General features: G+C 39.8%; 1 protein-coding gene across 3 annotated transcripts in view; it reads right to left on the reverse strand.

Moving 5' to 3' along the window:
* Positions 1–12,579, reverse strand: part of eipr1 (EARP complex and GARP complex interacting protein 1) — a 40,071-nt gene that overhangs the window by 22,791 nt on the left and 4,701 nt on the right. The window contains exons 1-3 of one of the 3 annotated variants that reach the window (XM_053682468.1): positions 8,980–9,109; positions 1,613–1,744; positions 1,253–1,409 (exon numbers count right to left, since the gene is read on the reverse strand). In XM_053682468.1, coding sequence (XP_053538443.1) covers positions 1,253–1,368 — 116 coding nt within the window. In that variant the 5' untranslated portion in view covers positions 1,369–1,409; positions 1,613–1,744; positions 8,980–9,109. Of the gene's footprint in view, positions 1–1,252; positions 1,410–1,612; positions 1,745–8,979; positions 9,113–12,579 lie in introns of those variants that run through there. The other 2 variants (XM_017476251.3, XM_053682467.1) reach the window with 2 other exon arrangements.

Here is a 12,579-nt window from a genome sequence, read left to right on the forward strand (position 1 = left end):
GTTAATTAATTCACCCAAGCACATCCTATACACATATGAGATTAATCGGACATTTACACAACATAAACCTAATATTACAACTCGCTTCTGCACAAACGACATGAATGCGCGAGTAAACTTAAGTTCAACCTTAGCCGCGACGATAAACACGAATGTTTAACGACGATCGGACAGAAAACTATACCTTACCGTCTCTCGAAGTCAAATTCAACACAGGTGTCTCGTCAGTTCGAGATCAGATAGTCAAACGTGCTAATGTGAAGTGAAGCGCCGCTATGAAGCAGAACATAACCATTTCAAACTGTCTTAATCATTAATGGCTTAGCATTGAAAAGTCGCCATTCAGTCAAAATGTTATTTGAATACGCCTGACCAATACTACCTATAGTATAGCATCATTCCTGCAAAGCCAAGGCAAACTACTGTGACTAGTTGCATGAATGAAAGTCATTATTATCCTGAACAAATCAGAGATTCTTTTGCACAGGGATAATTTGCACGAGAGCAGGATCGACTTTTTGTGTGCTCGCAATTTAGTGTATAACGAAATGCTACTAAGTGAAGGCATCTTTTATAAACTGTCAACCAGAGACCATTCAGTCAGACCTACTACTAAACCATACTAAATACCCCGACACATGCTCTTGCCCCGGCAGGACGACAGAGCCGGGGAGATTTGAGTTCATTGTTTTTCAGCTGAAACCAGAGGCTTTGAAATACAGGGCCTCTTTTATTATGAGGGATAATGAAAATTCTATTACTGTGCAAGCTCCATCAAATTGAACGCTCCAGTGGGAGATGGCAGGAGACTGCCATTCAGCAATGCAAAAAAAAAAAAAAAAAACACCCCAACTTAAGCTTTTATTCTTCTTTTGTGTATTATGGCACATGATATAGTGTGGGGTGCTAAAACAAAGGCACGCACACTTAAGCCATGGAATATGTAGGTCAGGCATCTGGCTGCTGAAATAACAGCAAAAAGCCCATTCAACATTTTTTTTTTGTAGTCTTTTTGTGTATAAGAAACGGAAAAAGGGTGACAGATAAGGAAGAATGGAAAGGTGGGAGTAGTGAAGAACAAAACGGTATTTCGGTGGAAGCGGAGAAGGAGAATAAAAACGAGAGAGACTGAGTGAAGGAGAGAGGGATTTTGAGTAGATTACTCTCGATAGCAGCGCGAGCAGTGTGAACGAGTGTGAGGAGAGAAACGGGAAGGCTGCTGTAGGGTTGTAATCGATAGCGCGTGTTTTACCAGGCCACATTGCCGTGGGCCGTGTTGTCAAGGTGACAGAGGAGCTGCAGGGCCTGTGGGCTGTGAGCTGAATCGTCGGGGGAATCGTGGCTGCCTGATTCCAATTCCAGGGGCATCCTCCACACCGCTGCGCACGTTAACACGCGGCTGTCTGAGACTGCACACACACACACACACACACACACACACACACACACACACACACACACACACACAAAATACAAAAACATGTCAGAATCACACTCAGGAATGAAGCCACATATAGAATCCCCCATCACCCAGACATTTATTCCCAGACACACTTCTTATTGTGTAAGATAAAAAACAACAACAAAAAAATGCATGCTTGTTTGCTCACACCGAGAAGTCTGTGTGGTCTCGTTTCAGTGCAAGATAATGATGGATGAGATCCTGTCCTGTCTCATGCTGCCTCTAGAGGCATGCCCCGCCACATGCACACACATTATCTCTTCTGCCTCACGCGCTACACGTCTAAAAGGAAACAGATTTGAACTTGAATTTGACAAATAAGACGAATTTCTTCCCCTAATGTTAGCCATACATGCTAAGCAGAATTTAAAAGAAAAAAAAAAAAGTCTGCTGTTCTCAATTTCATTCACAGAGAGGGAAAAAAAGGAATGGCTAAATGAAAAACAATCAATCAAAGCCTACAGCCTGGCTCCGCAATTATCGGTGCAATTAACTCCAAGGCGCTCACGAAAAACCCGTAAAAACCAAGTCTGCTAATTAACACAGTATGATGAACTATACAGTCATGTAATACTGCAGAGGCATTACATTACATTAACCAGTTCCTGTTACACAAAACACTGTGGATACTGACCACTGGAGCAGTTAGGATGAGTTCGGCACACATGCAGGAAGTAGCTGCAACGGCAGTCAGAACGTGGCCGGCGTTGTTGAATTTTTGGTCAGAGCAAAGTGATTTCAAAGTGAGTTCGGCTTTTCCAAAAACTGCTTCATGGCATCAAGGCCTTTTTTTTTTTTTTTTTTTTACTTGATTAACTAATCAAGCTGTAGCTCTGGGGAAATAAAAAATACCCACCTTGAGTGCTGGTGATAATTTGCTAGTTATGGTTACAATGTGCACATTACACTAGTATGTTTTCAAGAAACACCAAACCCCCACCCCCTACCCCCCCACCCCCACACACAATTTCAATATCTTTTTATGAAGGTTTATAAAAATGTCATTGTTATATTGTAATCCATCCATCCATTTTCTATACTGCTTATCCTGCACAAGGTCACTGGTAGCCTAGATCCAGGGACACCCTGGATAAACACCCATTCAACCACTACGGACAATTTGGAAATACCAATCAGCCTACAACAATGTCTTAACACACTTAAAATCTGTATCCTGTGTTTATATGTTTCTGTAAAGCTTCTTGAGACAATGTCCATTGTTAAAAACGTTATACAAATAAAAGTGAATTGAATTGAATTAGAGAGGCCAATCAGCCTACAAAGCATGTCTTTGGACTGGGGGAGGAAACCGGAGTACACGGAGGAAACCCCTGATGCACGGGGAGAACACGCAAACTCCAGGCACCCAGGGTCGGAGGAGGAATTTGAACCCCAGGGAACTCCAAAGGTGCGAGGCAAATGCCAAAAACTCTCAAATCCCCCCCCCCCCCCCCCTTGTAATCTTACAATAAAAATATGAGATAAATCTAACCTTTAATTGAAGTAAATTTATTTGAAGGGAAAAAAATGTATAAAAATTATGTGTGGTGTTTAGGAACTCTTAAGTTCTTATCTGTGACTTTCTGTATCACTGGGGTATAAAGGTGGTGAGATGAGGTGGCACAAGGACAAATTCCTTTTCATCAACATTAGGAAGATAACAAAATGCACAAATGAAATGGGACAAAAGTGTTGATCTGCAAAAAAAACAGTCAAACTTTGTAAAAATAGCTACCTGGCTGAAAATGTTTATATTCACTGGTATGGCAATAATGAAGAAGTTAAATCAACCAGAGTTGTAATGAAGCTGCTTGTAAAAGGACGTAAATGTATTTTGCACAAGAATGATGGTTATAGTGGCATACATTTTTCAAAAGATCACAGATGGAGATTTGTAGAAGCACCTTCATGCAAATAATAAATAAATTTTATATATATATATATATATATATATATATATATATATTATATATATATATATATATATATATATATACACACACACATATGAAACATGTACCAGAAGAAAACCTTTTTTTTAACTAACCACAAGTTACTATAATTTGCTATATGTTACCAGTTTCAACTGTCAGATGAAACAAAAATAGAACTTTTTGCCAACACATATTCAAGCTACTTAACCTAACTCCCACTGTAAAGCATGGTAGAGCATCTGTGATGAAGTGAGCTGTTCTTCCTCTTAAAGCCCTGGGAACCTTGGTAGAAGAAGTACTAGAAGAGTTTAAATGAAAATGTGGCTGCTTCTGTCATGACATTACAACTAGGTTGTGGCTGTTTTGTCCAGCAGGATGATGCAGAACAGAATCAAGCTTATGATATTGTCATCCCAGCCCCCTGATTTAAATCTAAAACATGTGGGTGAGCTGTAAAGGAATCTACAAGAGAGGATCTAGGACCCTGGAGGATCTGGAGAGATTCCTTGCTCTGTATTCTCCATTATTTATATTTATACATACACACACACACACACACACACACACACACACACACACACACACACACACACACACACATATATATATATATATATATATATATATATATATATATATATATATCCTCAGAGAGTTCTTTGCCATGAGGTGCCATGTTGAACTTCCAGTGACCAGTATGAGGGAGTGTGAGAGCGATGACACAAAATTTAACACACCTGGTCCCCATCCACACCTGATCACACCTGAGACCTTGTAACACTAACACTGTGTGTACTCACTTTTGTTGCCAGCGGTTTAGACATTAATGTCTGTGTGTTGAGTTATTTTGAGGGGACAGCAAATTTACACTGTTACACAAGCTGTACACTCACTACTTAACACTGTAGCAAAGTGTCATTTCTTCAGTGTTGTCACATGAAAAGATATAATAAAATATTTACAAAAATATGAGGGGTGTACTCACTTTTGTGAGATACTGTGTGTGTGTGTATATATCTAATATATATATATATATATATATATATATATATATAAAAAATAGGTGAAGACTCAGTGACGCTATGTTGGCAGAAGGAGGTTACACAAAGTACTAATGCAGGGTTGCCAATAATTGTGACATATGGTTTAAGTTTAGAGTTCTTTCATGGTTAATTGACAAAAAAAAAAAATAAAAAAAAAATAAACAAAACACCAAAGCTACAATAAGGTAAACAGCCTTTACTTAGGCTTAATGTTGAAAAAAAAATTATTATTATTAATAATGCCTCTGCGTAATTTAGATATCTTGCTAAGCTAGCTTGTAATCAGTGTTGCCATGGTTACAATGTGCAAATTGCATGAGCTACTTTTTTCAGCTACTCTGTAACCATGGTAACGCTCATTCACCTTATACACTGTAACCACAGCAACGCTCACGCACTTTACGCACTGTAACCACGGCAACGCTCACGCACCTTACGCACTGTAACCACGGCAACGCTCACGCACCTTACACTCTGTAACCACGGCAACTCTCACGCACCTTACGCACTGTAACCACGGCAACGCTCACGCACCTTACACTCTGTAACCACGGCAACGCTCACGCACCTTACACTCTGTAACCACGGCAACGCTCACGCACCTTACACTCTGTAACCACGGCAACGCTCACGCACCTTACACTCTGTAACCACGGCAACGCTCACGCACCTTACACTCTGTAACCACGGCAACGCTCACGCACCTTACACTCCGTAACCACGGCAATGCTCACGCACCTTATACACTGTAAATACAGCAATGCTCACAAACCTTATGCACTGTAAATACAGCAATGCTCACACACCTTATACACTGTAAATACAGCAATGCTCATGCACCTTATACACTGTAACCACAGCAATGCTCACAAACCTTATGCACTGTAAATACAGCAATGCTCACACACCTTATACACTGTAAATACAGCAATGCTCACGCACCTTATACACTGTAACCACAGCAATGCTCACGCACCTTATACTCTGTAAGTATTGTCAGTACAATACAGAAGAACTAAACTAGAACAACATTGCTATGGTTACAGTGTACTTTTTTCATATCAGCACAAAAAAGCACTTCCTAGAGTGAACCCTAAGATAATATCAAACTAATTTACAGTTACAGTATATAATGTGTTAATGCAATTTATTGCACTATTCCTGATGCTGCAATTATGTTAATAGCGCTGCAGTAATAGCAGTACGTGTTGTTAGTATAATGTAATACAGTGCATTGTGCAGTGAGAGTATATGTTCAACAGCCTTTGACTCCGGATGCTCCGTTAGACCGTGCGTCATGCTAATTACATTCTTCTTTTGAACTCGGTTATGACTTCTAATGCATCTGCCTCAACACGATCACGAAGGAGGAAGGAATAAAATAAAAAACAAACAAATCAAATCCCTTCTTTTCCTCAATTTTTCCCCCCCAGAAAGAAGTCACTCTCTTTTCTTCAGACTGTCATAAACCAGTCAAGGCCATAGGCGCCAGTCATATAAACTCTGGATTTAATTACATTTTCCCTTTCCAATCGGTTGTGTGTTCATTTAATTCTTTTAATTGCCTTGTGGCGAGAGAGGAGAGTAGGGAGTGCCAAAATATGACATGTTCCATTACCACTGCGTCTGTTAGAACACGAGCCCGGGAGTCTGGGAGTCCAGCTTTAGTGACAGTGCTGGTACACTCCTGCTCTGTGTGCGCTGTGATGCACAACATTTTAGAGACAAACTGAAATATGTCTCTATGGCATTATGATGATGTCCCAGACTGCAAACTACCAAAAATCAATATTATTATTAAAACACTAGAAACACTCTTCATTGACTGCAATAAAGAACATTTGGGTAATATTTTATTTGGACACTCAATTATCAACTCATTTTAAATCAAATTCATTCATTCATTCATCTTCACCAAGCACATTACCCTGGTCAAGGAATCCAGAGCTTATCCTGGGAATGCTAGGTGAAGGTGGGAATTCACCCTGGATGGGACGCCAGTCCATTGCAGGACACCATGCACACACACACTCACACAATCATCCACACCTAGAGACAACTTAGAAGAGCCAATACACCTACCAGCATTTTTTGGGGGAGGTAGGACGAAACCAGAGAACCCCAAAGAGACTCCGCACAGACAGTCAACCCAGCTCGGGATTAAACTAGTGACCCAGTGATATTCACTGTAGTTATAGTTGTTCATGTTTATTAGACTCTTCTAGAAGGTTTCCAGCTCCAGACTCTCAACAAGTTCATGCCGTCTTTATTGATACGATTTATAACATGTTACTGAAAGATAGTTAAACATCATTTCATGTATTTTTGAGAATCAGCTGATGGGCTGTTTGTAGAGTGTCTACATTAGAATATCCAAATAAAATATTATAAAATGATTAAAAAGTGAACTAATTTAGAACGTCACTATATCCAACACTGGGGAAATGGAGGATTGGTCGATATAAGTTTACGACTATAATCACAGATATTTCATGGTATTTTTTGCGGTAATGATATAAATAACAATATGAAAATAGTAACATTCAACACATCACATCATTATACAGGCTTGAGAGCCGTGCAAACACAAACACTGATCCAAAAAAATTAAAACATAATCCTGACCATCATCAAATATTAAACTGTAGCAATTAAGTAGACTAAAAAAATTGAATATTAATTTTTAATCACAAATTATCATTTCAGTGAAAATGCAAACACCAACTCTCGCAGGATTCATAATCTAACCCCAGGAAAAGCAAATAGAAATGTTATTTAAAAAAAAAAACAAAAAAAAAAAAAAAACACTTTTCTTCTGTAAAAGTGCATATAATGTTTAAACAGCGCAAACTTAACAAGTCTTAAACTATGCTGCAAAACATCAAAACAGTAAATAAACATAATAATGATTCAAAATACAAGTTTGAAATCTAAACACCGATTCTGACTTTATTCGTAAACTAGACGCCAGGGTTGGAACTCCGCCTTCTGCCATGCTTGTTTCTCGTTCTAACTGTGAGCTGCCCACGGTGCGGCTCGTAAACACGTCAGCAACTATATTCTCATGACAAATTCTTATAACGGGGAGGAACTGTACCTGTATAACATGGACGATACAATATGGCACAGCCCAAGTCAGCACTACATAGAATGTAGAATGTGTAGTAAATGATTTCAGACTCCACCCATGTTACTCATTGCTCTGGGTGAACAGTAACAATCCACTGCGTTCTGTCTAGAAAATGACAGACCTCAAAAATAGTGCAGTACATAGTGAACAGGCCATAATTCCAGACACAGCACTTGAGTGCATTCATGAAAGCGCGCACACTCAGAAACATTTCAAGGGCGTGTCCGCATCTTTATCAGTCACAGTTAGACACTTCTCCTTAAAAAATCCTAAGCAAACGCCATATATATTGAAATCTTTTGTCTTTAAATAGGTTTCCAAATAAATCTATCCATCCATCCATTTTTCATACCGCTTATCCAACACAGGGTCGTACACGAAGCCTATCCATGAGAACTTGTGGCACAAGGCGGGGGATACATTGTACAGGGTGCCAGCCCGTCTCAGGGCACAAGTGCACACGTACCCACACACCCAGTCACACATTATGGACAATTCAGAACTCAGCGCGTGTCTTTGGACTGGCGGAGGAAACCGGAGTACCCAGAGGAAACCCAAGAAGCACAGGTAGAACATGTAAGCTCTACGCACACAGGGAAGAGGTGCGATTTGAACCTCCAACCCCAGAGCTGCGAGGCAAATGTGCTAAGCCACCGTGCCTCCTCCCCCAAATAACATATGAGAACTAAAAGAATAATAGTAATAACTGAACCTGTTTTAGCTACAGTATACTAGGTTGAACAGAATTTCACGAACATCGTCCATATGTACAATACTGATATACTTGGAATCGTTTGAAATTAAAGGTACTTACAAACAGTCTTGTTTTTTGGTGACATATTTCCATTCTTTATTCGTCAGACTTGTAGCTCCAGTGTAAAATTAAAGAAGTGGTGCAATGAATTAAAGAAATGTGCAAATTTCTTGTTTGTCCGAGTTCGCCGTTTAAAACACTGCTTGAGATAGTGACTACTGTGGAAGGCTGAAGATATAATAGTTATAACAGAACCCATAGCCAAAGACAATGAAAGACAAACCTTTTGTTTGTGCTGAATCTGTGAATCTCAATTGATTTAGCATTGTTATGGAATTTGCATCATTACCCAGTTGTGAAATTGTTTATCGTGATTCTTTGTATTTTTTTGTACTTCAAACTTGGCCAGATCTTGGTCCTCGAGTCAGTTATTCGAACCCTCAGGCTCGCCCTCAGTGTGGAGATTTTTCTTCGATGTGTGGGGTAAAAGGGGAAATCATGCACATTTTCTTTTTGGCCAAGCTCACCCTTTGAGACACTTCTATTAACCGTGACTGCTATGGAAGCCTGGAGATATATTCCCTAAAGAGAACTCACCGTCAAGACGGACGGAGTGACAGAAAGAAGAGTAAAGAAGGATAGAGAGATTGACTCACTCTTGTTATAACACGTGGTCAGCACTCCTTTGTCAGCAGGGCTGGCGCCGATGTGCCATATCTCACCAGCATGATGCAGAAGCACATTCTTATTAATGATATTGTTCTCATCATCAAAGTCAATGATGTGGATCTGCCAGGCAGAAGAAAGGCAAATAGAAATGAGAACAAAGCGAATGTAAATATATAAAGAGAGAGAGAGTGTGTGTGTGTGTGTGTGTGTGTGAGTGAGAGAGAGAGAGAGAGAGAGTTCACTCTAAGACAGCTGCTTTAATATGACAGTAATTCAAAGCTTAAGCACAGAAGATATTTTCGATTTTCATCCTCTCACACACCCCGATACTTATCTCTTCAGCCTTTTCATTTCAACTTTGCTGCAGTTAAATGCTTCTTTTGAACTTGTTAGATTTTAGAAATGTTATGAAAACCGTCAGACATTTGCACAGAGCATTTTTCCCCCTTTTTTAATTTTTCAGCTTTTAAAAAAAAAAAATAATAATCATTTCGCTGAAAGTTCTACTTAGCCAAACCATTCTTCAACGTCATACCTGCAATCACTGCTCTATAGGATCATCTGAAACATACATATTCATATGACTTCTGTGAGATCGATGATACAATATGAAACAATGGAACAGCTTTATTAAGGGTGTTTTATAAAGGGTACCTAGAAATAAAATAATAAAAGCCATGCAGTTATTAATACAGCATGCTTAAGCTTATGTTTTAATAATGAGCAAAAATACAGAGGAAAAAGTCACACTGTTATAAAATTGAACCTTTTACAGCGGCAGGGTGGCTGATGCGTTTGTCATGTCATATCATATCATGATACTTGTAGGCAGTTCTATGATACACAATTTGTTTACATATAATGAGCACTGTATATATATTATACACACACGCACTGTATGCACACACTCTCACCATCCACTTTAATAGGAACACCTGTACACCTGTTCACAGGCTCACGGAATCTGGACAGCTAAAGACTGGAAAAAGAGCCGGTGATTTTTCCTCCCACTAATCTTTAACTGTCCAGTTTTGATGAGTATGGGCCCATGATAGCTTCAGATTCCTGTTCTTGGCTGACAGGAGTGGAACCCAATGCGGTCTTCTGCTGTTGTAGCCCATCCACCTCAAGGTTTGATGTTTTGTGCATTCTGAGGTGCTTTTCTGCTCACCAATCTGGCCATTTTCCACTGTCCTCTCAGCGTTTCCACCCACAGAATTGTCACTTACTCAATGTTTTTTGTTTATCGCACCTTCCTGTGTAAACTCTAGAGAAAATCCCAGGAGATCAGCAGTTTCTGATATACTCAAACCAGCCTAACTGGCACCATTGCCTGAAGCTCTTGACCTGCCTGATTTCATACATTGTGCTGCTGCCAGTGGTGGGTAGTAATGCACTACATTTACTTCGTTAGACTGACTCGAGTAACTTTTTGAAAAGAAAAAGAAAAAAGTACAATCCCAAATTCCAAAAAAAGCATTGAAAATGCAATTAAAAACAAAGAGGAGTGATTTGTAAAGGTACTTTGACTAGTATTTAAACAAAATACATATAAAGACAAGGTATTTGATGGTTTACCTAATCAACTGCATACTTTTTTGAAGATAAACTTTTATTGTGAAATTGATGCATGCAACACGTTCGAAAAAAGTTGGGACGGGGCAATTTAGGACTAATAGCGATGTGAAATAAGAAGATGATGTGAAACAGATGAGGCAATCGTCTAATCATAGTATATAAGGAGCCTCCAAAAAAGGCCTAGTTCTTCAAGAGCAAGGATGGCTGGAGGCTCGCCAATCTGCCAACAGAATAAACCAACACTTTGAGAACAACATTCCCCAAAGACAAATTGGTAGGATTTTGGGCATTTCACCTTCTACAGTGCACAATATAATTAAAAGATTCAAGGAATCCGGTAAAATCTCAGTGTGTAAAGGTCAAGGCCGAAAACCACTTCTGAATGCGCGTGATCTCCGATCCCTCAGACGTCACTGTCTTAAAAACCGTCATGAGTCTGTAATGGAAATCCGGAATCTGGAAAACCGGCTCAGGAATACTTCGGTAAACCTTTGTCAGTCAACACCATACGCCGCTGCATCCACAGATGCAAGTTAAGGCTTTAATATGCAAAGCAGAAGCCATACATCAACACTGTCCAGAAGCGACGCCGCCTTCTCTGAGCTCGGTCTCATCTGAGATGGACAGTAGCACAGTGGAGTCGTGTTTTGTGGTCCGACGAGTCAACATTTCAAATTGTTTTTGGACAAAACAGCCATCGTGTTCTCCGGACCAAAGAGTAAAAGGACCATCCAAGCGGTTATCAGCGTCAGGTCCAAAAGCCAGCGTCTGTCATGGTATGGGGGTGTGTCAGTGCCCATGTCATGGGTAACTTGCACATCTGTGAGGGCAGCATTAGTCAAGAAAGATACGTACACATATCTTGGAGCAACTTATGCTGCCATCCAGAGTAGGACAATGCCAAACCACATTCTGCCCGGATTATAAGCACATGGTTGCGTAAGCAAAGAGTGCGGGTGCAAGCATGGCCTGCCTGCAGTCCTGACCTGTCTCCAATTGAGAATGTGTGGCACATTAAGAAGCGCAAAATAAGGCAACGGAGGCCCTGTACAGTTGCGCAGCTGAAGAAATGCATAACGGATGTTACAAAACAGTAAAACCGTCAACTGTCCCAACAAATTAACTTGAGTAAGAGTACTGCGCTACATTCGAAGAGTACTTCACTATGTTCGGTTCCGTTCCTCAATTACTGTTAAATATTAATGTACATATGTAGTTTTATTCATTAGTTTGAATCATGTATAATGAAGTCGCGAGTCTCACGATACGCTGCAGTGGTCTGAATAGGACGCAAAAACCGCTCACTTTTTTAACGGCTCAGACCTGGCTGAAGAGAGGGAACAAGAGAGCGAGGCAGGACACACACACACACACACACAACCAAACATCCTAACACACACAAACACTCTCTCTACACACACTTCATATTCTGTTCTGTTCCATAGTCTATTGTTTTGTTCCCTGTTGTCTTGTTTAAGTGCAGATGCTGACAAGTTCGTGTTGGGAAAATGTTTGTTTTTTGGGGTGTGTGTGAGAGTTTGTGTTGAAAATGACAGGTTCTGAGTATGTTATTGTACCCATCACAGGTTTGGGATATGCTCCTTCATCTCGATCCCAGGTTTTAGAGCATATAACCAGAACAGACAGAGAGGTGTGACTTACAGTTCTCCATGTAGTCTGAGATTCAGGATTTTCCCTTCGTTTTAATCAGATCCAAAGTAACTAGTTCTTGAGTAGTCTTCTCATTGGATACTTTATTACTCTTACTCAAGTAATGATTAACATTACTACTTTTACTGATATTGAGTAATTATTTTTATAAGTAGTTTTACTTGTACTTGAGTACAATTTTTGGCTACTCTACCCACCTCTGGCTGCTGCCACATGATTGGCTGATTAGATAAAGTGCATAAATGAGAAGGTATACAGGTGTTCCTGTTAAATTGGATGGTTCGTGTGTACAGTTTAATAATTTATTGAATGTCGACAAAAATGACAAATGACAGAAA

Source organism: Ictalurus punctatus, chromosome 9, assembly GCF_001660625.3.
Source record: "Ictalurus punctatus breed USDA103 chromosome 9, Coco_2.0, whole genome shotgun sequence".
NCBI lineage: Eukaryota > Metazoa > Chordata > Actinopteri > Siluriformes > Ictaluridae > Ictalurus > Ictalurus punctatus.